This window comes from Perissodus microlepis, chromosome 16 (assembly GCF_051167445.1).
Source record: "Perissodus microlepis isolate ML-2025 ecotype Zambia chromosome 16, ASM5116744v1, whole genome shotgun sequence".
Taxonomy (NCBI): domain Eukaryota; kingdom Metazoa; phylum Chordata; class Actinopteri; order Cichliformes; family Cichlidae; genus Perissodus; species Perissodus microlepis.
The window spans coordinates 24,913,379-24,940,506 of NC_140476.1; the positions used below are offsets into that span (position 1 = coordinate 24,913,379).

Below are 27,128 nucleotides of genomic sequence, written 5' to 3' on the forward strand. Positions count from 1 at the left end.
TCTGTGTGGAGTGTTTACTCAGTTTTTCTCTTGCCTTTTCAGACTCCACAAAGAAGCTGAAGGATGTGCTGGAGGAGTTTCATGGTGGAGGAGTCCTTTCCAAATACAATCCAGAGCAGGTGTGTCTGCAGCACAATTCCCTGCTCCATTATTCTTCTTGCACTTTGATCTTTTTGTCCCTTTCTGCTTGATATTCTGACTCTTTCCTGCACACTAACAAAAACAGAATCAGCCTCATTATTCAGGTGCTTGTTAAGTTCCTCTAACTCAGGGTGCTATGAGCCTTCGAAATGCTTAGTCAGCCCCAAATTTAGGATGATTATCTGTGTTTAAACACAGCCCGAAATTCATCACTACCTTTGCCACCTGATGTCAGCAGATCAGCTCCCAGCTGTATTGTAGACTCCTGTGTCTGAGGCTTTTGGTGGAAAAATGTTTATATCATCGTCTGGGCTTTCAACAGCACTACTATATTTCTTAGGCAGTGGCGTGTCTAGAAAAGTTTTGTTGGGGGGGGCCAGGTAGGGGCACAGATTTGGAGAAGGGTGACAGATGTAATTGGCAGATAATGTTAAAAAGAAAATTCTACCAACCGTTAGGTTGTAAAGTTTTTAGATACTGCGTTGATAAAGTACAAGAGATACAATCAGTGCTTTGTCAGTGTTTATTCAGCATTCAAGGACAGCAATATTTGCATAGTACTTTTACTGACATATAGTGCACATATGTTTTGGGCAAAAACATTTTTGAATATTAAAATTTTTATAACATTTTTAACATACAATTGGCAAATTAGCCAATGCAAAACTTTATCTGCCTATTAAAAAAAAAGAAGATAATCTTCTCACAAACTGGTGTTTGATTTTGAAACAGGAAAAAAGTGGGGAAACAAATGAAAAGACTAACTTTGAATGAAACCTGAAAGCAGGTAAATACTTTCTATGCTGCCTCATGGTAAACTATGGTAATATTGATGTATAAAGAACAACACTGGCTGATGATGTAATACAGTCAGCTGGCATGGTGACACTGCCAGTATTAACCCGCAGGGCTGGACTGGGACAAAAAATTGGGCATTTTGACTACAGTCCGGCCCACCAGGTATTAAAGCCATAAAGCCTTTGGATGAAAACAAACGCTGTTGTGACAGTGATGTACACTGTCTTTTTGGTATATGTATGATTTCTATACATTTTATGTCAGATAAAAAACTTTGTTTGCAAGATTCAGATAATTATTTAATAAAAGCTAGATATTTTAAATGAGAATAAGAAAGAAAAGTATTTCTTTGTGCCCCCCTTTCCCTGTTAATGCCCCGCCTGGCCCCCTGGCAAAACTTTGCTAGACCCGCCCCTGCACAGTTACTAGCTGTCAGCTACTTAGAAAAGGATCCTGGTGTTATTTGTCTCTCAGAAACAGTTCATAACTTCCCTTCAACTCATTCATGTCACCTAAAAGGTAAACCTGTTTCTCCATCACCTGTTCAGCTCTGATGATTCAGTAAGGACATCTCCTGGTTTCATCTTCATGTTTCCCTCTCACCACATATCCACACCGACATCATGACCAGCAGCTTTTACAGCTGTGGCTCCAGCAAACATCAGCTGATACTAGAAATTAATATTCTAACATTCTAAATTCTAACAACAGCTGATCAAGCTTAAACGTGCTGCTGTTGTTTAACGCGACATCCGCTGGGTTCCTCTTTCTGGCGCAAAGTGGGCGATAAACAAACACGAGAGAAAAGCCGATCAGCTGATCATTGATCAGTTTCATGATTGAAGTACCAACAGGAGAGGCAGGGGGAGAGAATGAGAGAAGAAGAAGCAGCTGCAGCGTGAAGACAGAATAAATCCAGCTTATATCTTATAACTCATAACTCTTATGCTAGCTCCCCCCAGTAGCCTACTGTCTGAAATATTCGAGGGTTGCAATAATTCTTTAAGTGTTATTTTTTCCTTGGTATACTAATTTCACCGAAGTTTACTAAACTCAACAAACTTAATATTACTTACCGGGACATTTATTCTCTCCTCATTTTCTTTCGCCAAAAAATTGTTTTCTGCGGTGTCGTCTTTCCTGCTTGGCTCTCCTACCTTTGCTAACATGATCCTCATAGTGCAGAAGCCAATGCTGCATTCACTTACACTCGAATATCTAGGCTTTACTGTGCAAACATAATCGTACATTTGATATTTGATTGAATTTTATTGTTTTAGCTTCACTGAGTTATTACCCAGCATCAGTGTTGGGGCGTAACGGAATACATGTACGGGTGTTCTGCGAATCCATACTCTGACGGGTAAAGTTAAGTGTTAAACATTAAAGTTGCAGAGCAGGAACAGACGGCTTGTTTAGATGGGCATGTTCTTTTTAGTGAATTCTCTCTAAAAGGAACAGCATCTAAGCAAAGCACAAGACTTCTGGAACAGTTTATATGAGCGATAATGCACAGCACCATGTTTGGCAAAAACCAAGCACAGTGTAAACACCTCACACCAGCTGTCAATCACGGTGATGGAGGGGTGATGATTTGGGTTTGTTTTGCAGCCACAGAACCTGGTCACTTTGCAGTTATTAAGTTAATGATGAATCCTCTGTGTACCAACGTATTCTAAAGTCTAATGTAAAGCCATCTGTCCCACAACTAAAGCTTGGCTGAAACTGGGTTATGCAAACACACCAGAAATCAACAGCAGAACGATTGAAAAGGAAAAGAATTGAAGCTTTAAAACAAACAGCCAAAGTCCGGACCTCAATCTGACTTAAGTGCTGTGGCAGAATGGGCCAGAATTCCCATTCTGGACTGATAAAGTCATACAAGAACAGTCATGGCAAAGGTGTTCTACAGGCTATTGAATCATGACTTGTACTTTAATGATGCTGTACTGTAATCATAAGTGATGGAAGCACATAGACCGATGGTTCAACCGATGAACAGCAGAAGGCACCTCCATAAGAACATGTTTATAGGTACTAAAGAACCCAGAATACAGGTTTTATAACTCATTTACCTGATATGCACAGAAGAAGATAACAGGTTACAGGTTGTTGTATTTCAGCTGCACATCACTGGGCCATGAGCTGTCTTGAATAATAAACTGTAACTATACAAAGGAATAACATTTAGGCTTTAATTTATCAATGCTATAATGTCATAATCAGCCGATCTGTATATATTTGGAGATAGTACTTCCACTTACATCAGAATTTGTACACATACAAAGTATCAAATCTTCCTTTGGCTGCTCCCTTTAGGAGCCACCACAGCAGATCATGTGCCTCCATCTCACCTTATCCCCAGCATCCTCTTCTGTCATACAAACCTGTGGCCTCTGTATGTCCTGTCACACCAACCCTCTGCATGTCACAACACGTCTCATACACAAAAAGTGTGTTAAGAATAAATGTACTTTTACATACGTGGTTATAACAGTTCGATTTTTTTAGGCGAACTATTAAAACCTTACAGACTTCAGACTAATGTCAGAAAATTGGCATATTGTAGAAATAACATTTGAAGTGTCATTTAAAGTTTTAAAATGGCACATTAAAACCTTTAAATGGGTTTACACAACACATGGCATATGTTTTATGTGGTATGCTATTTGTTCCTTTATAAAAATTGCACATGAGACAACTTATGAGAACCAGTAGTTCATTTCTTAAGCCACTCTGAAAAGTCACAATGCCTTCTCATGTTCAAAGCAATTGAGACAGGAGTAGTTGAGTAGTTTTAAAGTCACATATTCAGAAACGGGAGGATGCCGGGGTGGATGGATGAGCTGACAAAACACTTTGTGTTTGCTTCAGACACATGACCAGTAAGCTCATGCTGGTCAGAATTTAATCATTTGTGCACAACGTCTTGATACATGCTGAATCACCCCGTTAAGTAAATCCCAACAGGTTGATTCTGTTCCCCCAGATGTAGTATTTTCAGTGGGAGAAACTGAATGAGTGACGAAACGTCTCTCCCAACAGAATCAAACTTTTGGGATTTGTGCACAACGTTCACCTAAACGAGTCTTCACCCAAATTGTACTCAATTTCACATTTGTTGTTTTTGCGTTGAGATAAACTGGGAACAGGATGAGTGTCACTGTTGACGATGGCCAACCGTGGGGAAGGTGAGGGAAGGAGGACCCAGGCGCGGAGCTCTGTGTATAAGCAGTGCGTTTATTTACAGTGTATGGAACCAAACAACAATACATCCCCGTGCTTTCCCCAGACTCCCGTGTCGTGTCCTCCTTGTGCTCTCTGCTCCCGTGTGTCTGCACTCCCGGTGCTCGCTGCTCTTCAGGCTTCCCACGCTCCTCCTGCAGGAAACGATAGCGGCAGCTGTCAGGACACTTAACTATAGCAGGCATGCACTCAAAGACTAAACCTAAACTGGATGACTAACGTGGAGTCTCACGCAATGATCCCGCGTCGGTGGGAGCTCCAAGACTCTCCTAAGTAGCTCCCCCGACGAGCCCTGATCAGCAGCAGGTGTGTGGCAGGAGCTTCGGGTGTGGCCAGTCCCCTAGCAGGGCCACACCCACCAGGCCTGAAGGCGCCTGTAAACCGGTGTTTGCAGAAACACCTGCATCCGTACGCACAAACACATATCTGCAAGCATGGAGAAGAGGGGCAGCAACACCAAAAATACATATAATATAACATAAGTCCATAACTGCTCGGGGATCCTGGGTCGCTCAGACCCAGGACCCTGACAGTGAGTCACTACGTCACTGACATTCTGTTTATTTATTTTTGTACGATGGTCTTTTTTGGTCTTTTGTTTTTACAAAAAGCCTCTAATCATAAAAAAGCACAATTAGAGCTCCAGTGTATTTAGTTAAAGAATTATTTTTGTGCCTGTATTCTGAACTAAATCTTAACAAAAGCTATGTCATAATATTAAAGGGTTAGTTGTTATTGTTGTTCGTGATCTCCTATTCTTATGCATCAGACAGCTATTTAGGTTAGAGTCATGGTTTAACATTTCATATGGCTTAGGGCTAATTTTATACGTCGGAGTGGAGGACTGGTGAAGGTAATCAACTGATGTTCATTAAATCTATGTTTTCATGTGATGTTCAGCCTCTCCCTGTCACCTTTATATTCTCATATGAGAGCCTCGTTTTTCTTTCTTACTCTGTTCATTATCACCTCCACTTGGCTGTACGATTGTCCTCAGTATTTGCGATGACACAACTAACAGCCTGGCTGGACATTTGGCGCCACAGAACCAGACTTAATGTTCACGTGGGCTTTCTGAGACCCCGTTGTCACCTGGCGCCACCGTGACGACTCTAGCCCTGCATCTGCCCTCCATCAGTGTGTGTGCGCTTGTGCATGTGTGTCTGTGCGTGTGCGCATAACCCCCAATGAGTCATCGCTGCATCAAGCTAGCTGTTGTGGAATCCACTCAGGAAGTAGACCTTTCTTTCTTCCCACTCATTGTTTTTATTGAGCTTTTATTTTTAGCCAAAGTGTGGTCCTGAATTTTTACAATGATAATAATAATAATGAAAAATGACTGACACATGGAGCTCTTGGTGTTGTTGGGTTTTCTCCAATTTAGCAAACAAATAAATATCGCCCTGTCATTCTCAGTGACTGATGAGTGACTGAGAAACAAAGACTGAACATCACACCCACAGATTTCTTTTAACAACAGGCGCAGTCTCTATAAGCATCTGTCACGACAGTGTGGGAGTGATGTCTTTTGCCTTTGCTCTATGCACTTTGTTTGTTGGCCAAGGTTTCAATGAAACAGTGCAAATGTTTGGAGAGCTGTTTTTGAGACATGCAAATTATTTATGTGCTTAAAATGTTTAAGTTGGGTGTGCACTTCATGATTGTCAGGTTGATGTGATTTGGATGTGCTGGCTGATCAAACCCAGACAGACTGGGTCACTTCCAGCTGGGCTTAGTTGGTGTTGACAGCTTGTAGAAAGTGTTATCTTTATTTTTAGGAACCAGTCATTGTTGCCTGTTCTCACTATGTTTTTGAAAAATATATCTAATATTTGTGATTTACAGAGTGTTCACAGAATGTTTTCCCTGTGTCTCTGTTCATAGGTGACTCTAAATTGGCTGTAGGTGTGAATGTTCTTCTACAGCAGCGGTCCCCAACCCCCGGGCCACGGACCGGTACCGGTCCTTGAGTCGTTTGGTACCGGGCCGCGAGAGTTGAGGCTCGGGTGTGAAATTTATGGTTTTGAGGGTTTTTATCATTAACTCGATGGATTTGTGGCTGCTGTAAAGTTGCCAGTGTTGACAGCATTGATGCTGATTGGCTCAGTTTTTTTCTTCCACGGGGAAGCTAGCTGGGGCTTTTCTCCACTTCACAGAGGTGGTAAACTTTTATTGCAAGCAGTCTTTTATTTGTTATAAGTAGATATGAACAAATCCTGCTTTTGTGGTGCTCCTTTTTCCTCTGTTAAAGTGACTGCTTTATCCTTAAGCAGCGGTATCAGGGTCTAGCAACTGTATCCAATCAAAGAACCACTCGCTATTCTTTTTTTAGATTCTATTTTTGGCATTTTAAGCCTTTATTTGACGGCACAGTGGAGAGAGTAGACAGGAAAGCTGTTCGAGAGAGTGTGATGGAATGACACGCAGGAAACGATCTGGGGCAGGCTCAAACCCAGCTCAATTTTTACTTTATGAAGAGTTTTTAGCTGTTCTTGCAACTTCTAGTAGTTAACTTATAAAAGCACACCTTAGAATTTGCTTGTTTAGCACGCGCCAGTAGTTCTGGGGCAGGTTCTTCATTCATGCCTGGCCCAGCAGTTCTCTGCTCAGGTGCTTAGAGCTGATCAAAAATGATAGCTGTGGATGGAACAGTGATGCATAAGCAAAGTCAATCAAAGCATTTGACAGACGAGCTAAAAGAAGAAAAAAAAGAAGAAGATTAAATGGAGCATGTAAAAGTGTCATTTGGGAGATATTTACAGATCAGCAGCCTTGAGCTCGCTCACACAGAGAACAGCCTGTAGTTACTCTCGGGAAAAAGTGTTTCCCAGAGGGATGAGAATTTTTGCAAATGCATCTGGAGGTACTTAGATTCAAAGCACTGTATCAACCTATGAAAAGCATCTTTTTGTATGTCCTGATTTCATATAAAGTACATTCTGTGGTATGTGTGCACATGAGCATATTTGACTGAATCTGCTGTGCTACACGATGGACACCGAATTAAAGCCTTGCAGTGTGTTTGGCCAAATAAGGAGAAGCGAGTGATATGAATAATGCCTGGCAGGATTTGGGAGCTCTCAAGGTTAGGTTAGCAGTGTTGAGCTGAGGGCAGATCCTTACCACTGTGTGCTCTTCTCCGATGGGCATCAGTTACAGCAGCTCCAAACCTGCAGAACAGAAGCATTTTAAAAGTGTGTCTGTCTTCAAAGTGAAAAGAATCAACTGTACTTTCTACTATTTTAGAACATACTAAATTCTGTACAACCTTAATATATTTGCTAGTTTTACTTGTGTTTACTGTTTTGTTTATTATTATCATTATTATTATTATTATTACTCTTAAACAACCCACTAAGAACGAATATGACAGACAGCTTTGGTAGTGATGGGAGCCCTTATAAGAGGTTATCAAAACGTTTTGAGTCCAGCTGCTATTTTTAGATCCCAATGCAGAAGTCCTGTTATGGACCCTTTGTACTTGTGCCTCTGTGAGGAGTGCTGGATCTCTTCGTGTGTGTCAAAATGGCGATCCTTCATTTTGATTTCCAGTTTTGGGAATAAAGTTGCCTGAAGACAAATCTGGTGAACAGAGCAGGTGTGTTTTATGTATTGTGTTTTCATCGCATTTTGTGCTGGCACACACCATTCCATGTGCAGTTTAGATTGTTTCCACTTAATATCTTCTGTAAGAGATTACAGGGCATTATACTTGAACTCTGCAATGGCAGTCTCACCCTGGAGACTAATTCACCGTGCAGAACTCCTTGTACGTTTATAAAAACAAAAACAAACCAAAAAACACAGGCTTGCTTCCGGCCTTGTTCATTACCTGAAATTCTGCATCCAGGCTTGGAAACTATCGACTCATCTGAAAACTGTGGAAAACTGCCGAGGCTTCACTGGAGAACCAACTCATCATTAGTAATGATCCTTCACACAAAATATGTGTCAGTTTGAAACAACATAATGTCTGCTCTCTGCACAAGTTTGAGGACCATTGTGAAATTGCAAAGCACAAGATCCCAACCCTGTCCCAACTAAACAATTGTCATAAAACCTTTTTTCTCTCCATTCTGAGGTGCAGACTCCTTAATTTGCACACCTTAATTCTCCCATGCACCTTCATAGATAACTTGAATCTTTTCTTTGGCAACATACCACATTTCTGTGAGTGGATGGGCTCATAGGGGCTCTGAAATGTTAAAAGCTAATGTTCTCAATGCAGTCTCAATTGCTGTTTTCTGATAGCACCTATGCTGGATTAGAGCCAAGTGTCACGGTGGAGTGTGTATGGAGGACCCAGGTGCGGACACAGGCGAAGGAACAGAATTAATACTAACAAATGGCGAGCCTTTATTTCGGCTGATATACATGAAACATAAATCAAAGCGAGAAAACAAACTAGACTGTGACACTATGAACTGAACTAGGATTTCTACGACAAGGGTAAGATCCACATACAACATGATGCTGAGCACACGAAGACTGAGGACTTAAATACACACATGAGGTGATCAGGGGAAGTGGAGACACATGAGGACACAGCTGACTCGAATGAAACAGGGGGGAGTAAAACTAACCACATGAACACAGAACACAAGACCCTTTTCAAAATAAAACAGGAAACATGGAGACTTAGACATGACAACACAAGCTTAACAGACCTAAAACACATGACAGTCTAGACAAGGAACGACACACAGAAACCAAGGAGACAGCTGATAAGTAATCGTAAACCTAAACCTCCACTAAACCCGAAATAAGAATAACACACAAACTTATAATCACCGAACTAAAATGAGAACTTCAAAATTACAAAATAAGACCCAGAGACCCAGCCTGTGACACCAAGCTTGGTCGACAGAATGATCAACCCTTCAAGTATGGACACTCGTCATCACTGAACAACATTGTTTTAACTAATAGAAGCAGTTGACAACTCTCCAAGAAATACGCTAGTTTTTCCGCCTTATATAGGGTTTTTCAGCAGTACAGTATATATGAGTAAAATAACTATTATGAACAGATGATTTCCTCAGATGCCTTGCCCAAATTCTAGACCAAGTGGTTTTGCTTTAAAAAAAAGAAACGTGTAAAGATCAATAGACAGCATCCTGAAAACTCTTGAAAACAATCAGGCATTTTATCTTTTCTGCTCAATTTTTAACAATATCCTTGATAAACCCCTTCTACTTCTTTTTTTTGATAAAATAACATTTCAACCCTTAGTTCTCAGTCATCTCATAAAGCTGCCAAAAACCGTCTGTCATGTTATTGTCCAAATTTTAGACAAATGTTACTGTATTAGACTATTGTAAGCCGAAATCTAGTTTATATATATTATATATATTATATCTTTGAAACATCTTTGTAACATCTTTGTAACATCTCCTTCAAATCTTTGCAACGTTGTCCACTTGATTCACCTGCTTCAAAAAAATGTTTTGAAAATCAGTTTTACAACTAGAAGTCAGATAGATTTAAATCATCACTTCAGCTTGACTTGGATTTGTTTTATGAGCACTGGTTGTGTACAAAAGCATCTCTAATTCTATATGTTGTCCACCAGATATACAAAACTGAAAACAAATTCTCTTTTAACTTGATAAATCATAGGGACGCCTACAGTAAACTTGGTGATCCATCCCTCCTTCACCTCAGTGCTGATCTGATCGCTAGACTTATAACTCTTATTTGTAATTTAACACTTTCTACAGCCAATTTTTTTTTTAAATATGGAAAGCTGCACAGGTCTTACTACTCGATAAAAGTAATGACCCTAGTCACTTAACTAATTACCACCCTATTTAAAACTGTTTAGTCCTAAAGCCCTAGATAATGGGCAATTAAAGTGTATAACATTTTACAGTGATAGCAGACAGGTTTTAGATCATGTCGCAGAACAATGCCTGCAGTGTGTGTGTACGTAACAATAGTATGGAAACTCTTGATCATCAGTATTGTGCTGCACTTTTGATAGATCCATCAAAAACATTCAATTCAGTAGATTGTGGCATTTTATGAGAAAAAACACACAGGTAGATCTTTTTGGACTTCTTCTTTTCACCGTGTACGCAAACAATGTTATCAGTGTTACCCAAAACTGTAATGTGCATTTTTATGCAGACACTATTTTATATGCCACTGATTTGGCAAATCTATAGAAACAAGAAAATTACACCCAAAGATTGTTTTTTTATATAAAAATAAATCACTATACAATTTTGTCTGCATAAATAGGCAATTCTTTTCCTAGTCACCATTACACCTTACATGGAAAGGTGGGCTAGTACGTGCTACTGGAGTGATTTCCAAAGTGTAGGCTGGGGCCACGAAGGTACTGCAGGTGGGCCACAGTAATAACATACCTGAATTTAAAAGTACTCAGAAGTATGTACACATACATATTTATATAAATGTATTTATATAAAATTGATTTAAAAATAGCAACAGGAGGTGATAGTTTGCGATGTTAATCATTAGTCTGGCTTAACTGTACAGCCCTTGTATTGTTTGTGTCCCAGCTGCAGGTGGGTCGTAAATTGGCTTTAACGCGTTGCAAATGAGTGGGTAACATTTGCAACTGATAGCCAACAGTGTGGCCACTGATGGCTGTCACTTTATCTTATCTTAGCCACTATTGGCTAATGTTTGGTTTATGTGTTTTTTTAAGGAAATACATCATTTTCTCCTGTATTTTGATAAGAATGAAGATTTAAGGCTCAGTGTGCCCCATGGGATTTTCTGGTATGGAAATTCCCATCCCTGGGAATGGCTGCCCAAGTGAATCAAGGAGCATTGCATGATGTTTATTTACAAGGCTCAACTGCAAAGATTGCCTGCATACCTCTGTTCCTTGACTGAATTTAAACATAGTACTTAAAATATCAGATCACAGGACCCCTTAACATTAGCTGTACCTCACACTCACACTGAACTTGGAAAATCTTGATTTAAATCCTTTGCTGTTACTTAGTTAGTTAAAAGTTGCAAAAACTATGAAACTTGACTATCTGATTTCACTGAAAAACTTTAAAGAGTTGAAAGACTTTTTCTTTATTTGTGATCACGTATGATTTGTTTTATTACATAGCTGGGTGTCTTTTTTCTGTATACATGTCTCTCAATGAGACTACCTGTTAAGAAGCTTGTTAATGCAAACTTAAAAATGTAATGTTTTCATTTGATGAGTAGTACAAAAGCTGATTATATAGTTATTTTTACAACCATTTTTTTCTAAAAAATGCCATTGTTACTTGCACAAAATCTGCCCATGGTTGCCGTGACCTTTTCCAGTAGACCATACCTCCTTTTATAATTTTTTCAGCCTGACTTCCTGCTTGATGGTACACCAATGTTGCCAAAGTTGTCCTAGTCAGAAAGCATCACTACCATTGCCACTGAAGATTCACACGAACAAGCTAATTCCTTTTCTTCTTTTACCCACTCCTCCCTTACTCTTCCTCCTTCCTCCCTACCTTTCTCCCCATTTCCTCTTTATTGTTCCAAATGTTAAACAGAAGCAAGACGTTCTCAACCAAGTAAGCCTCAGCCCGGTGGGCTCTGCATGCTGTGTGGTGTCTGTGTCGGCAGACTGCATGCACATTCTGTCCACTAACATAACATAACCACGCTGCAGATGATCTGTTACACAGCCAGGGGAAAAGGCCATGGGGCTGTTGAGTTCAGTGCTAGTATGTACCCATCATATTGCTGTATCAGGGGAAGCTATGTGTGTGTGTGTGTGTGTGTGTGTGTGTGTGTGTGTGTGTGTGTGTGTGTGTGTGTGTGTGTGTACATTAACATAACACAACATAAAATTTCTGTATTCAGCAATGTGACTATTACATGTTTTACTGTGTATATTTTTTGTGTATATATATCTTTCTTTACATTATTTTTAAAGCCATTGGGCCTCCAAGCTCAAATGTTTTTTTTTCTGGATGCAGCTTCTAGTACATCCATTCAGTCATTACTAAGCTTAAATATGTGATGGTCAGTTGATACCACATTTACATTGAACTGTTTAAGAAAATACTGGCATGGCACTCCAAATCACGACTGTGGACTCTCATTTCAGGCCAGATCAACTAAAGCTGGAAATCCCATCACATTTTCTTTTCTGTCCATGGGTGGTGGTATTGGTGTATACATGTCCATCAGTAAGTCTGTTAACATCTTTGCCCTTTCCTTTCTCACGCAGCCTATTGACTATGAGGGCTTCCAGCTCTTCATGGTGACTTATTTGGAGAATGACATACCAGAAGAGCTTTGTCAACATCTCTTTACTTCCTTCAAGAGCAAGACGGGAGGCTGTTCTCCAGACCAGTCTCGGGCAGGAACGAGCTTATTGGGTAGGCTGCTTGTGTTGTTGTCTTAAATAATACTCATCCCAGTAATATTCACCTCACGCATCTAGTGGGAATGGATGTGGGAAGTTGGGTAATACTGTTACATTATTAGAGGTAACACAGGGTAACAAACTGTGCAGATATAGGAGGTCAAGGCTGAGGATAATTGTATAATTTTGACCATGATGCCATATATGTTATTATTTGAATCAAAACCTTGACCTGTTTCCAAACATAATAAAGCTGCCATATCCCTAAACCTAACCAAATAGAGCAAATAATATATACATATATGCACTGCTTCAGGTTGGAGGACACACCATTCTAATGATGTGTAGTTCATTAGCTAGCTTCCTTCATAGCTACGAATTAGTTACCTTTCTACTACCTAAACTGGTTGTGCTTTTGGCTGTCTAGCTTTAACATTAGCATTAGCTTCTGCTTGTTTCTAAAGTTTGAGTTTGTAAAATCTCACCACTATTTGTCAGTAGATTGCAGATTGCTGTGAACAGAGTTATGTTTTCTTACCCTGTCTAATTCAAGTTTATAATTCTAGCTGCAGTGGACAACATCCGGTTGTTAAGTGATGATGATGATGTACTCTGTGTTTATTAAGGCTGTTGTGTTTTTAACATGTTGTAATGCTTTGCATCTTGTTAGAGTTAATCGGTGATCACTTTCTGATCACTTTCTCTCTTGGATTTTATTTCCACTATTCATCGGCAAACACATTTTAAAGCTCAGTTTTTGAAACCATACGATGTAACTACAGCCCAGTCCCTGCAGCAGTAAATTAATGACTAACCTCGTATTGTGGATGGATTATCTAAGTTGTTCTCCTGACTGAAGTTTGGTCCGTTTACAGCATCCTGCTGTGCAATTGCATTTGTCCCTAACCATCAGGAACCCTCACGTTAACTTTTATCGAGTGGAAAGAAGTTAGCGTTCATCCTCCAGCTTCACTGTGTACATATTATGCTAACATAGCTGTGCAGCTAGCCACCACGTAGCGCATCATTATATACCAGCTAGTCCAACTTCAGTAACCGTACAAAGGTCACTGCTGTTTACTTTTCTGTCTTCATTTATGTTGGAAGTGATAGCAGAGCTGTACGTTTTAATTTTTTCGGAAGTCCCTCGGTCAGAACATGGTACATCATGTTTAGATTGAAACTAGCAAGCTAACTCTCTGCTGACTTCGAACTCCATTAAACTTAATAAATTCTGTTTTCGTGGATGTTAAACTTAATTTTTACACCTGGTTGAGCAGGCACACTCATCATTTTATTAAAGATAAAAGAATTTAGACAGTTTGTAACTGTGATGCAACAGTATTAATTTGACTTATTAATTGTTTATTATTATTAAGTATTAATTGGACCTGAAGCGGAGTTTGGACCTGGAAATGGCGAATGACGTCAGACTTATAGACCGGACAAGGAACTCTGGTCACTGTTGTGAGTGTAGGCTTTAAATCCATTTTTTACCTCAGTTATCAATATGCCGGGTCTCCATGTGTAGTTACTGTAGAGCAGCGGTCCCCAACCCCCGGGCCTCGGACCGGTACCGGTCCGTGAGTCGTTTGGTACCAGGCCGCGAGAGTAGAGGCTCCGGTGTGAAATGTATGGTTTTCAGGGTTTTTATCGGTTGTCAGCGTTATTATGTTATTGTTTTTATCGTTAACTCGGTTTTCCTGGGTCTTTTCACGTGTGTTATGAATAAATCTTCTTTTTTTCGGTACCGGTACTAGTTTTATTTTGTTGTATTTATCCGCGACACCTTAAAAGCCGGTCCGTGAAAATATTGTCGGGCATAAACCGGTCCGTGGCGCAAAAAAGGTTGTGGACCGCTGCTGTAGAGGACACTGTAAAAGTTGTGATGAGTCGGTGGAGCTCAGGATATCGGGTATGGAGGACCACAAGAGCCACACACATTGAAATAAAGAATTTTATGCTTGAATATTGAATTGTAGAACAAATTATGCATTTTTAAATTCATTTACGAAGTCATATTTAAATTAGTAATGTTTGAATAAATAAAATAAAGTAATTTATTATTTAATAATTTAATTTAAAATAGTGCTGTCAGCATTAATCTAGTTAAAATGACGTTAACGCCATAACTGAATTAACGTGGCAAATCTCCGTTAGCAGGTTAACGCGGATCGCCCCGTGCGTGGGGCTGCACGATGCAAACGCATTAACGAGCTAACCGCGCTAACGCATTGACGGCGTGCAGCCCCACGCACGGGGCGATCCGCACTAACTCACTAACGGTTATTTGCCACGTTAATGCGGTTATGATGTTAACGTCATTTTAACGAGATAAACGCTGACAAAACGCTTTAAAATAAAAACACTATTTCTAAATCTATATTTCAAAATGAATGATTAATCCATTTTAAAAAAAACTTCAAATCAAAAAAGAATTTCACAAAAAAAAGAATTAAACTCTAAATAAAAACCTCCTTTCAAAAACCATTTTCGAATTCCAATTAAAAAACTGATTTTCAAAATTGTTTTTAAAACACAATTTAAAAAAGGGACATAAGTAAATGGATTAAAAATCAAACATTTATTTCTGACATTTAAAATGACAATTCCACATCCTCACTCCCCATTTACCTTTCCTGTTAGCTCACGGATTAGCTATTATATTAGCTATTGGATTAGCTTTCTCATTTCTGAAATCCCGAAGCAATGCAAATTAGCCACGCGGCTTGCTGTAAGGAGATCCCTGATTGGTTGGACAGACACAGCCTGGCTAACTGGATTTTTCTATGATGTGAGAAGCCACCATAATGTTAGCTTATAACCAACTATTGCTCATTGTCAGCTGTTCCATTCAGGTTTGCATGTCTACTCTGCTGACAATAACTAACTCTGACAATAGCTATAATAAATCACCATATTTACCCACGTTTTCTTGTATCAGATCCCTGATTCAGTTCAGGAGAGGTGTCTTGAGGTCAATATCTCAAGACACCTCTTTTAAATGAGATATTGATTGCGTTTTCTTTTTTCTCTTTATTGGTGAAGGGAACCATCTTCTCACATGTTAAAACATTGATGTGATCCTTCATATCTTGTTTTTAAAGGTACTTTCACAGCACTCGCCTATGAGGTCACCATCACCATGGAATACATTGTTAAAACCCCTGCACGGGTTCATATTTACCTCAGTTAGGACAGTTATAGTTTGAAACTGATGACAATAAATGACAAGCTTAGGTAGAGAAACATTCTTTTATCATTCTTATATACAAATGAAAACAATACTTTAACTATTTTTCATGTGTATGTGTGTACTAAATATGTTTTAGTTTGGTTCATGTCCTGCTCACTAACAGAAAGGGCAGAGCATATGACCTCTGATACAAACTTAAACCAGGGTACAATCAAGATATTTTGGCCTTACTGTATGGGAGCTTTCCTATTGTACATCTTCATATTCAGTCTGTGGTTTGGGCACTTTGTGACTCTTTGTGTGCTCAAGACAACTACAACTGTACATCAAGGCAACTTTATCAGGGGTTACATCATGATTGACCATCCTGTGTAAAAACCCCAAAACTTTTAAGCTAGCCACTTTCAGTTTAAAGTAAAGAGAGATTCGCTACTTCCATACCTTTAAAAAAAAATACCTTTCATGTTTTCATTTAATTCAGTGAACAAGTTTCACAGTATAAGAGAAAGCTGAGCCGCCATGTTGGTCCAAATATGGGAACCGACAGCCCATGAGACTGTCCTTGTCCAGCCAGTAGCTAGATGCCTGCATGTTAATGGGAGGCTGCAGGATAGGGAGAACACATATCAGTCATCTCTTGTGATGGATTCTAGTGGCACACCCATTCTGTATCCATTACTAGAAAGTAGCATGATCCCTTGCATCGAAAAGCACTCCTGTGGAAACACTAAGCACAAACCTGACTTCTGTACTCGCCAGCCACTAAACTCCATAATCAACCTCGCACAGGTTAGTTAGGTTATTGTTATTGAATCAGCTGTGAGGGCAGTCAGCAGGAGTTCACTGTCTGACTGTTCTGTCGTGTTAAGCTGATTTTGTATAAGATTTTTTTAAGCCTATGGCCTGTCCAGGTTTACAGCACTTTTTAAAGAGATTTTTAAGTCCTAGCTGTAACTTTTATCAAACATGTTTAACACCAATACTATGACAATATAGACTCCACAGAGAGATTGACAATGATATGAAAGTCAGACCAGGTTGTTTAGTTTCCTTTTTTAGGTTTACAGCCAAGATTACTGTATAGAGTTAACATCAAGCAAGTGAAGAGAGCTTTCGAAGTAGCCATGTTTGCTGAAATTTGACCAGTGGTCAGATGGTCATCAGCTGTAGTTGTTCAATTATGTCAGAGTTCAAAGCATTTGATCATTCAGTCATTTGAGAATCTTTTGTTGGGTAAATATCCAGTGAGAAAAGGAGAAGATAGGGATGTAGTACTCTTTATAACGGTAATCCATCTGACAAACATCACAACAGTTGCTCAGTTAACACTAAAGATGTCAGCGACAGAAAAATATTACAAGGTCAGACAGAGAGGTCCTCCAGTCACATTGTCGATCTGCAAATTAGGCTATATTTAAAAGTTCTCAGTTAACAAAAATGCACAGATGAACACTGACGCAAAACTAACTTCACACTGATAAGGTGAAAGGCACACACAAGCACAGACATCTATGGGACACACCGGGTCACTTACTCTGTCCTCTGCGCAGTATGTAAACACTTTCTGCCTCGTTGCCGCCATGTAAGTGCTGCGTGGGCCTAGGCACCGAGATCTGCCCGTCTGACTGCAGAGCAGCTGAAGAGACAGATGGACTGCTGAATTAGGAGTCTATTTATGTGCTATAAAGCTTGTAAAAGTAAGAGGCAACAAGTGCAGAGAGGCAAAATGTGAGTGAGAGAATGTCACTTTGGGCAGTGGCATTGGAGCTGTGAGTCCCAGTGCTGTGACTCAGTCCACAGGCCGAGGTTGCCTGTCATCTGCCTGTCTTTGTGTCATCCTTTTAGTCTTTCGTAATGGTCTGAAAATGCAGAAATGGCAGTACAGCAAATGTTGCTATCAGTCTTATTTGTTTTCCACATGGACCCTAAAGCCTCTGGTATACTTGCTTCCAGGTAACAGTGGGAGTTTGGCTGTTTGGCTGTTTGCAGCCTGAACGATGAGTCTTACAAGAAGCATGCCCATGAGATACAATCAGGACAGTTAGTTTTTAACTACCCGTAAAATACTTTGGGAAATGTCCATCCTAATTTTCAGCTGTCAAAGGCAGCATATTTTCACATTTGATAGGAAAATTAAAAGATCATTACATTTACTTTAGAATAAAATCTCATATTACGCGTGTGTCGTGTATCTTAGCTTCACAGAAAGGTGGTAGTGAAATCAGACTATGAACAACAATGAAAGTCCCAAAAGATGATTGATAAACCAAACATCAGGAGACAAGAAGATACCAAGTCGATAAACTTATAAAGTCACAAAGAGTTAATACTTTAATAAAAGGAGAGAAAAAAAATCAGACACGAAATCAGAAATGAGGATGGGAAAACAACAAAGGCAGGAAACTCAAAAGCAATAGACTACATGAGAAATAACCTTAAAATAAAACGAACTAACTGAAAAATTCATGACATACACAGACATAAAAAGGTCAAATAAATAGGTAAAATACTATAACATTAGAAAAAGAAATGAAGGACATGCAGAACATGGTACACATTGTTGGTCATTTAGGATTCTCAAAGTAGGTATTCTTGTGTGGGTGGAGGAATTATTCTTTACCTTTGTATATTCATGTTTATCCTCTTTTGGGGGTACAAAGTACAAAGGCCTGAACAAGCAGTGTGTGCATAAGCAAATGCATCATGAGCTCATCTTAGGAAGCCTGCATACAAGTGACAGTAACTGAGCATAATAACTTCACTTTATCTTCATCATATTTGCAAAAATGAGTCTGTGGCAGCTTCAGTGTTTAGAGTTGTTAGAGCCTGCACTACCACCTGGTGGTAGACTGGTATAACCTTACTGTACTGGTTAGATTTGAGGTATGGCCTCATACTGTTATGCATGTTTTTTTCGGTACGTTTCATCTTCATCATTTGTGTCAGAAGAAAAGTCATATTTGCCCATGTCTATGCTCCTTGGACAACTTTATAAAGACTGTTTCACTACATGTGATATGTTGCATTCTGATGCTGTGTTGCATTCTCATTTGAAACAATATCTACCTGAACATATAACAGAATTCTTAATTGCACCCACTGATTGTGCAGTTAAACTTCTGTGCTCATTAAAGAGCCAAAAATGGGGCTCTTATTTTGATAAGGTTTCTGGGAATCGTTTTTGTTCTTAAATACTGAACAGTATATGCATCAGGAGGACTCCATCAACACTGATGTTCACTCACTGTTGCTGCATCTACCACTGTCTTTTTCCCCTCAAATCAATGATGGACCATAGAAGCCCGTTCCATCGATGCAGGCATCTCTATTCAGACCGAAGTGGCCTGTGCTCCCATTACAGGTACCACAACAAGCTTGTATCATCGCATTGATGTAATCATAATGGGTCAAGAGTCCTGCGGGCTGTAGCCTCCCGCTCCCTTGGCGGTTGCTTGTTTATGTTGTGTTGATGTGAGTTCATGGTCTTTTGGCTGTAGCTCGGTGGATGACAGTGGTGCTTTGTGAGTGTATTTGGTTTTAATGCAGCATCTTACCGGCTTCCTTTACCTATAAGGCCCTTGAGATATTTGTATTTGGATTATTGTTGTGAAGTTATCAGCTGTGCTCATGTTACTCGTTGCAATTAACAACCGTCCTCATCCAGCACTGTTGTTATTCTGCTAAATGCCCTTTTCAAATCTCTCTTTTCTGTTCCATCCCCCTTTGCCCTGTTGTGAATCTGTACAGGGATGAATGGGAAAAGCATCCTGTCTGCAATAAGCCGACACACACCAGAGCACTCCAGTGTGATGAGCACAGCGGGTTCAGGAGCGACCACCTCCCCTTGTTCATCTCGTTCCTCTTCACAGCGTTCAGGGACAGGGGCCCACACACCTGGGGGGCCACACCTATCACCCTGCACCCGAGTCAAAACCTTAGAAGGCAGCAGCAATGCTCTGACCCCTAACCCTGGTCCTGCCAAGTCACCAGTCTCCCCTAAGCTTTCACCAGGTAAGATCAGCCACAATACTGTTTTACTTCTTTTTGTTGGACTTATAAAGTTGGCTCTCACCAGCATGATTACAGCACAACAGATCATACTGGTATGAGTGGTAATCATGAGGCGTACAAGTGTGTCCTGGCAGGAAGCTAAAACTTATCAGGAAGTGATAAGTTTTAGTATCTGCTTCAGGGGTATGATACAAATATTTAAAAATCTGTGTCCCTTAGTCTTCCAGTTTTAAACTCCAAATAGCAGTTTAACAAGAAACTTGCTTAGTTAAAAAACAAACAAACACACATTTTAGTTAAATCTTCAGGGTTGTGGTCAAATATGAATTTTTGTTTAGGGGGTGTTTCAGCCAAATGACCCAGGAGTCTCTTAAATACCAGTGATAATAAGACATCATACTCTCTGAATGCCACAGGGAGGACTTTTTTCATTTCTTTGGTGGTTTATGAAAGGAAAAGTGATAATACTGTGCCACAGCTCCTCACAACCATATCAAGAGTACAAAAAAAAAAAATCATGTAGCCATCTGTTTTTAAAACATACAAATAATATAGTTTGTATTGTAAAATTGTGATTTAAAAAAATTATAAGAAAATCTCAAACTAAACAGTATTTAAAAAAAAAAAAAAAAAAACCTATACAGCATATATTTTTACAGTATAATAAAAAATTACCTCTGACTAGTGCAGAGAGACATGCAGATGTAAATGTTTCAGTTTAAATGATAAGTTAAATAGTGTTAGGATATTTGAGTCAACTTTAGCATCCTTTTAAGCACTTGAATGTGACAACATGTGGTTAGATTTTAGTAAAGACTGTTTCTTTAAAGTCTGTTACTGATTACACTGGGCATGCTCAATAAAAGTGCAATGGCAAGCAGCTCGCGCTGTTATACAGTAAATCCTGTATTTCATACACAGGGGTTAAAGTGGAATTTAGCAGAGGGGGGAACACTGTGGTGGTGCAGCATGAGGAAAAGATTCGCTTACAAATAAGTAATGTAAAAGCTTGTATTGTAAACTCCAGTAGTTTTTACTTTGTGTACAGGCTGTGGTCAGCTGACCTGTGCTGCTGATTCTCTGCACTTTGTGGCTTTAGCCAGTTGAGTTCAACAAGATACAAGCAAATATTTCATACGCTGTCATGGCTTTAAAAGCCCTATGCAGCATAATGCTAGTATAAAAGGCTTGGTGAGTGAATCTAATCAGCATCGATACCTTAAATATACTTTGATCTTTGCTTGATGGCTCTTGGTGTAAACTAATACAAAATGATCATATATTTTGATTTACAAGAGGCTTAATAAAAAAAAATAAATAAAGAAAAAAAAGCAATGTATCATGTGTACATCCAATACCCAAATTTTTTAAAAAAAATCCAAAACTATTTAAAAATGATTTCAGACATTAATTCCAGGTTATTGAACGTCACTTTCAGCTCAGTCCTTGGCTTTCACTTTCCTGTCCTGTCCTTCTTACATTAATGTCTATTGTCTCCCTGGAATAAGCTACCAAGATACAAAGTGTTATAAACTGCACTGGAAATGGGTTTGTGTTTGTTGATATTTGTTGAGCTGTATGAAAAGACAAGGAAATCATATGCTGTGTGAGAAACATTCTCACTCTAACTAGATGATAAAGTACCACAAAACCAACTTTGACCACCATGAATGTATCAGAGGGGTGAGGAGAAAAAAGCAGTGCATTGAGGGTGTATCATTGTTATATCATTGTTTTCTCAGTTCCTCCATCAGCTGGAAGCAACACCACACAAAAATGAGATGCAGCAGAGAAAAAATGAACTCACTTGACAGGATCCTGTATTGACCTGTCAGATTTAATTACTCATGTACTGGAACGCTGTTCCTCCACTTTAACCCCTTCTGTACAGCACAGTGCTGTAACCTTTTATGGTGTGAAACCACATAGTTATAGATTAGTCTATGTGCACTGTAAAATAACAGCACTAACTGATGGTATTTTACTGTAATGTAGTGTGGAACGTGTAGCTTAGTGTAGTGCAGATACTGTTAGCAGCACGTTTCCTCATGAGCTGTCCTTTGCATCTTTTATAAGAAATATTTTTTTTTATTTATTTGATCATCCATGGCTTAGCTCACAAACAGGTGAGGTGACAAATCAGGACAAAGCTTGTTGTCTGAAACCAGAACCAGAAAAATCCAGGATATAGATTAAAATCTGTGAATTCATGATGTACCCATATTTTATTTCAAAATTCCAGTTCTAAAACTAATGACTAAAAAATGAATTCAGCACATATATTTGGATATGTAAATCGTAACAGGGTTAAAGTATGCATCTCACATCATGGCCACAGTGCAAAACACAAAAAATAGTTATCTTTAATAATAATAATAATAATAATAATAATTAGAGCTAATAAAGCTACCTAATATAAGCAAATAAAAGTAACTAAAACTAAACTAACTAATCAGATTTAACTGACAACAATATGTCCTCTCAATAATATGATTTATCACAGTTTTTGTATTAAAGTGTGTCATACTCAGATTCAGAATGCAGGTCAGTGAGTTTATTTACAGTCTTTCAAAAAAGAAAAAACATCCACAGTCTCTATGCACAGTATCCAAGCTGACAGCCCAAGCCGTCTTTAGACTCGATAGCGAAACAGACTTTTCTCTTCAACTTACACTCACAAATCCTCCTTGAGGAAAACAAATGGAGCCTTTTGATATCCAGATGAGGGGCAGGTCAGTCGATTACCACAGATGTGCAAGGCCAGAAGGTGGGGACCAAGAGGATCTCGCCTTTGAAAGGTGCGGTAACCACACAAAAGCACACAAACAGATAGGCAGAGAGAGGAGACAGAACCAAGGTGGAGAGAGAGAAAAACTGGCAGGAGTATCAGGAGGAGTGAAACCCAAAGAAAAAAAATCTTTTCACACCCAGCAGGTAAACTGAGGGCCACCATCCGACATGATATCCCAAAGGAATCCAATGCAGCTGGAAGACATGATTGGTCATTAGCTAGGCTGTCTCCAGTGTGGATTGCAGTTGGGTAAGGTGATGAAGTGGGCTGCTTTAGAAAACCAGTCAACAACAGTAAGGATGACTGTGTTACATGCTGAGGGGGAAAGGCCGGTGATGAAGTCCAGGGGTATGTGGGACCTACTGAGCATAGGAACAGGTCAAAGGTATAGAGCTAGAAGCCTTGTTTTTGGAACAAACTTGGCAAGTAGACACATATTCCCAGCCATCTTTCTTGAGAGAGGGCCACCAGAAAAGACGGAGGAAGGTTATCATGAACCTGGCTGTATGCCCCCAGTGGATGATGTGAGCCAGAGGATGGCAAAAACAAATGATAGGTGGTCTGTTACTCTGGTCTGGTTCCTCCTGTTGAGCATTATGGATCAGGGAGTCGATCTCCAACATCAGAGTTCCAACAATACAGGAGGGTGGCAGAATCGTAGTCTCCTCTGCCGAGGCATCCGAGGGTAAGAACTGATGGGACAGGGCTTCGGGTTTGTCATTCCAGGAGATGTGTCTATAAGTAATGACAAAGTAGAAGTGTGCAAAGAAAAGGCCCCACCTGCCCCGCCAGTATCCCCACCTTTACTGCCGGGCTCCATCTTTTAAACCCAGACCTTCCCAAAGTGTGGGGCCCGCCCCCTAGGGGGGGCGCAGAGCCATGGCAGGGGGGGGCGCGGGATGAAAAGGGGGGAAAAAAACAAAACGCTTGGACACTGCTAGCACGGGCGCCTACAGAAACGCAAAGCAGGAGATGAAGCATGGCTGAATATGTTTCCAAACTAACTTCATTCTAAGCCAAAGACTAGAAAATATGGTGAAGCATATCTTCCCTTTGGCTTCACCTGCACAAGTGCCGAGGTAGGTCTCCCCTGCAGGATTAGTTTTCCCTTCGTCAGGAGCAGCGCTGGGCTGTTCAAATCACGGACAAACAGTATCCCACATTATTGATTTTTAGTTCACAAACACTTCTTGTAATGACTAACTACTCCTGACATTTTGGAGATATACATACTATCAGTGCTTTAAGTGGGCCGGTACGCGCCGGTACTCAGTACCGCCACTTCTAAATATAGCTCTTGAGAGTACCGCCACCTCTCCATGCGCCCAGAACGTGCTTTTAGCGTACCGGTACTCTCATTTGCACATCTGTTATAATCGTTTGGCTGCGCTGCCGCTTTTCAGAGCGCCCTTCACAAGCACGCTTCCTAATTCGTCCCACCGAGAGCAGAGACTACATTACCCATACACCAATGTGTTTTACAAGTGAAAAGCGCATGCGTCGCTTTTGCCGTTGTCATGTCAACAACTCAACGTGGTCCGGAGAGGGTGTGTAAAACGCGCAAACAGCTGCTCGGTTAAAATACAAAAACAATGAACACTTAATATGCTCTCCTGGCTTCAGACTCTGAGTAGTAAAAGAACAAGGTCAGAATCAGAGGACTCGCTGGCTGACACCCCACCAAGCCAGAATGATATCGCTGCAGGTCAGACGCAAGCTAATGAAAGCTGCACTAGTGCCGCAGCCGCGGACGACGGCACTTTTTGCGACGACGAGGACGAGAATGACACCATTTCTACCGATGACAACAGCCGCGTTAGCGAGCATGAGTGGCCAGAATGTTGGTCCCAAGCACAAGTCCGGTATTTCTCCACAAATTACAAGTGGCTGATCAGCAGAAATCAAAAGTTGGGTTGTAGTGTGTGTAGTCAAGTTTGTGCTCGCGTGGACATGCAGCAAGGGCAGAGAGTGTCGCAGGAGTGGAGTGGGTGCTTAATCTCGTCTTTTGGAAGGGACAAGGCTGCACAACAAAACTCACTACGAAAGAAAATAAAAGAGCACAGAGACTCAATTTATCACAAGAAAGCAGTTGAAATAAAAGAGAAGGCAACACAAAATACAATGCAAAAACACATTGAAGATATGAGAAAGGCTGACTACGCTTCAACTTGCAATGTGTTTAGAACAGCTTATAAGATTGGCAAGCATGGGCGTCCCTTTACAGACATGCCAATAGATGTCCAGTTGCAAGTCTTAAATGGTGTCAAGATGGGCAGAGTTTTGCACTCTAATAACTCATGTGCAAATATACTGGATCACATTGCAGCTGAAATGAAAAAGAAGGTAGTCAATGACATAGTGATGAATGAAAGAAAATTGTGTGTGCTCATTGATGAATCCACTACAATAAGTGGAAAGTCTGTGCTTGTCGTGTGCCTGCGGTCAGCTATTTCCAGTGAAAATCCAGACACAATATTTTTTGAACTGATTGAGCTGCAGGGGACCACAGCAAAGGACATCACTGAAGCACTGTTAGGATGTCTTCATAATAATGGCTTTGACCCTCACTACCTACAGGAACATTTGTTGGCATTTGCTTGTGATGGAGCCTCAGTGATGCTTGGGAGGAAAGCAGGAGTTGCTGCGCAGCTTTGTTCCAAATTCCCTTACCTGTTTGTCTGGCATTGTTCCAATCACAGACTGGAACTGGCAGTTTGTGATGTTTTGAAGGAGGTAGGAGGAATCAACCACTTTAAAATATTCTTAGATCAGCTTTACTCCCTCTACCATGCATCACCAAAAAACCAAAGGGAGTTAACCGAGAGTGCTCACAATGTTGGACAACGTCTCCTTGTGATAGGCCGTGTTTTATCAGTGCGTTGGGTTGCTTCAAGTGAGAGAACAGTGAAAGCAGTATGGGAGAACTACCAAGCTCTGCAGGTACACTTTACAAGTGCTGCTGCTGATAGCAGCAGTGACTCAAGAGAGAGCAAAATACAAATTAGTTTATAATTTATTTTATGTACATTTTGTTAAAAAAAATTTCAATACCTTTTTGCACATTTTATTTATGTTCAGTAGCTCTTTCTAGCTCAAGCAAATCCACAAACTAATAAAATGATTTATTATTTTGTATAAGGTTGTCTGTTGACTGTTGTATATAAAACCCATTCAATATAGTTGTTGTTACCTCAGGAGAGGCGGAAAAAAAATAGAGTCCCGGCACCTCTTTTGGGCCACTTAAAGCACTGCATACTATACTATACTTTATACAGTAAAGTTACAGCGGGATACAAATAATATCAGGCTGATCCTGCCACGATTTGTTCCCCCGGTTCAAATCACGGACAAACAGCATCCCACAGCTGTTTATGTTTTTAAACCTATTTTGCACAGAGAGGCATTTTTTGAAAAATGTATTGATAGCAATGTTGAATATTATTACACAGGAAAAAAAAACAACTACGCGTAAAATAATCACATCGTGATGCCTCTGCCTTTGTTAATGGAGGGACAGTAACTGCGTGTGTCTATGTAACCTGCAGATAGTCAGATTGTCTCTATCTGCTATTCTGCAATTCATCTCATCTAAACAGTAACGTGGCGCACAGCGTGACGTGAAAAAAAGGCACATACCTTTGACTTTGTGTGAGGAACTCTGTATTCCTCGTCCACACCTAAACGCAAAAAAGGAGTTTTAAAAAAATCTCAGTTTTCGGTGATTCGAAACGCCGTTTACGTGTGGACGAAACAGCTGCATTTTCAAAAATACCCGCGTAGGTGTGGACGTAACGTAAATTAGTTAGTAGTTTATTTTCTTACTACCTGTAATTTATTGCAGATTACTTGTATTTGCTTAATTGTTTACTAAATGTTTGAGGTGTGAAATAAACCGCAATGGAGCAAAATATGGGTGTGTGTGGTTGGAGGATGTGTGCGTGCTTGTGCGTGCGCGCGTGCACACGGGGGGGGGGGGGCACGAACATTTTTCTTGTACAACAAAGGGGGGCCCAGCAAAAGAAGTTTGGGGACCACTGTTTTAACCGGTGAGAACAGACATCAATGAAAATGCCTTTTTTGCTAGTGTACAAGCACTCACCAGCCTGGATGCGCTTAAGATGTTTGACAGGAGATAGATGAACACAACCCAGCTACATGGGCTGTTCTCCACACTCTGTTTCCCCTTCCAAGTCTACTCGTTGCTCTGAGGAAATGGTGCCGAGACTGGACGTTTTCTTGTGTGCAGGTCCCCGGGATTCGTAGTCCTTCCTCGGATGAAGTTCCCGCATCCAATCGTCCACCCTGATAAACGAAGTCTATCAGTCTATCATTTCATCGACAGAGGCAGCCTCTTCAGCCAATATCCATACTCTGCTTACCTTGACGCAGGGAGAAGCTTTGTGTCTCGCCAGCTGAGCTTCCTGCTGAACGAGCCAGTGACAAGAACAGAGTTGAATCCGCTGAGTCTGTTTATGGCTTGAGCTTGAGCAGGCAGGACTCAACCGCAGACTCAGAATGCAGTTCGGTGAACGCTTTCAATGTTGAAGCAACAGAATAAGCCATGTGTTTAGTGTGTGCTGCAATGTGGAATTGATTTAACT

The 27,128-nt window shown here is 40.3% G+C and overlaps 2 protein-coding genes across 5 annotated transcripts in view; both read left to right on the forward strand.

The window, feature by feature from the left end:
• dgkg (diacylglycerol kinase, gamma) overlaps positions 1-27,128 on the forward strand; it is a 149,333-nt gene that overhangs the window by 29,064 nt on the left and 93,141 nt on the right. The window contains exons 3-7 of one of the 4 annotated variants that reach the window (XM_084908675.1): positions 43-119; positions 11,709-11,729; positions 12,392-12,542; positions 19,024-19,086; positions 19,473-19,736. In XM_084908675.1, coding sequence (XP_084764801.1) covers positions 43-119; positions 11,709-11,729; positions 12,392-12,542; positions 19,024-19,086; positions 19,473-19,736 — 576 coding nt within the window. The remainder of the gene's footprint in view (positions 1-42; positions 120-11,708; positions 11,730-12,391; positions 12,543-19,023; positions 19,087-19,472; positions 19,737-27,128) is intronic. The other 3 variants (XM_084908676.1, XM_084908677.1, XM_084908678.1) reach the window with 3 other exon arrangements.
• Positions 23,454-26,492, forward strand: LOC146371009 (E3 SUMO-protein ligase KIAA1586-like). The gene has a single exon (XM_084908681.1). It carries the CDS (start codon positions 24,133-24,135, stop codon positions 25,537-25,539), a length of 1,407 nt encoding a protein of 468 aa, XP_084764807.1. The 5' UTR covers positions 23,454-24,132; the 3' UTR covers positions 25,540-26,492.

Bases quoted from the DNA above. Each gene is read 5' to 3' on its own strand.
- LOC146371009 (XM_084908681.1), top strand. From the start codon at position 24,133: ATGCTCTCCTGGCTTCAGACTCTGAGTAGTAAAAGAACAAGGTCAGAA.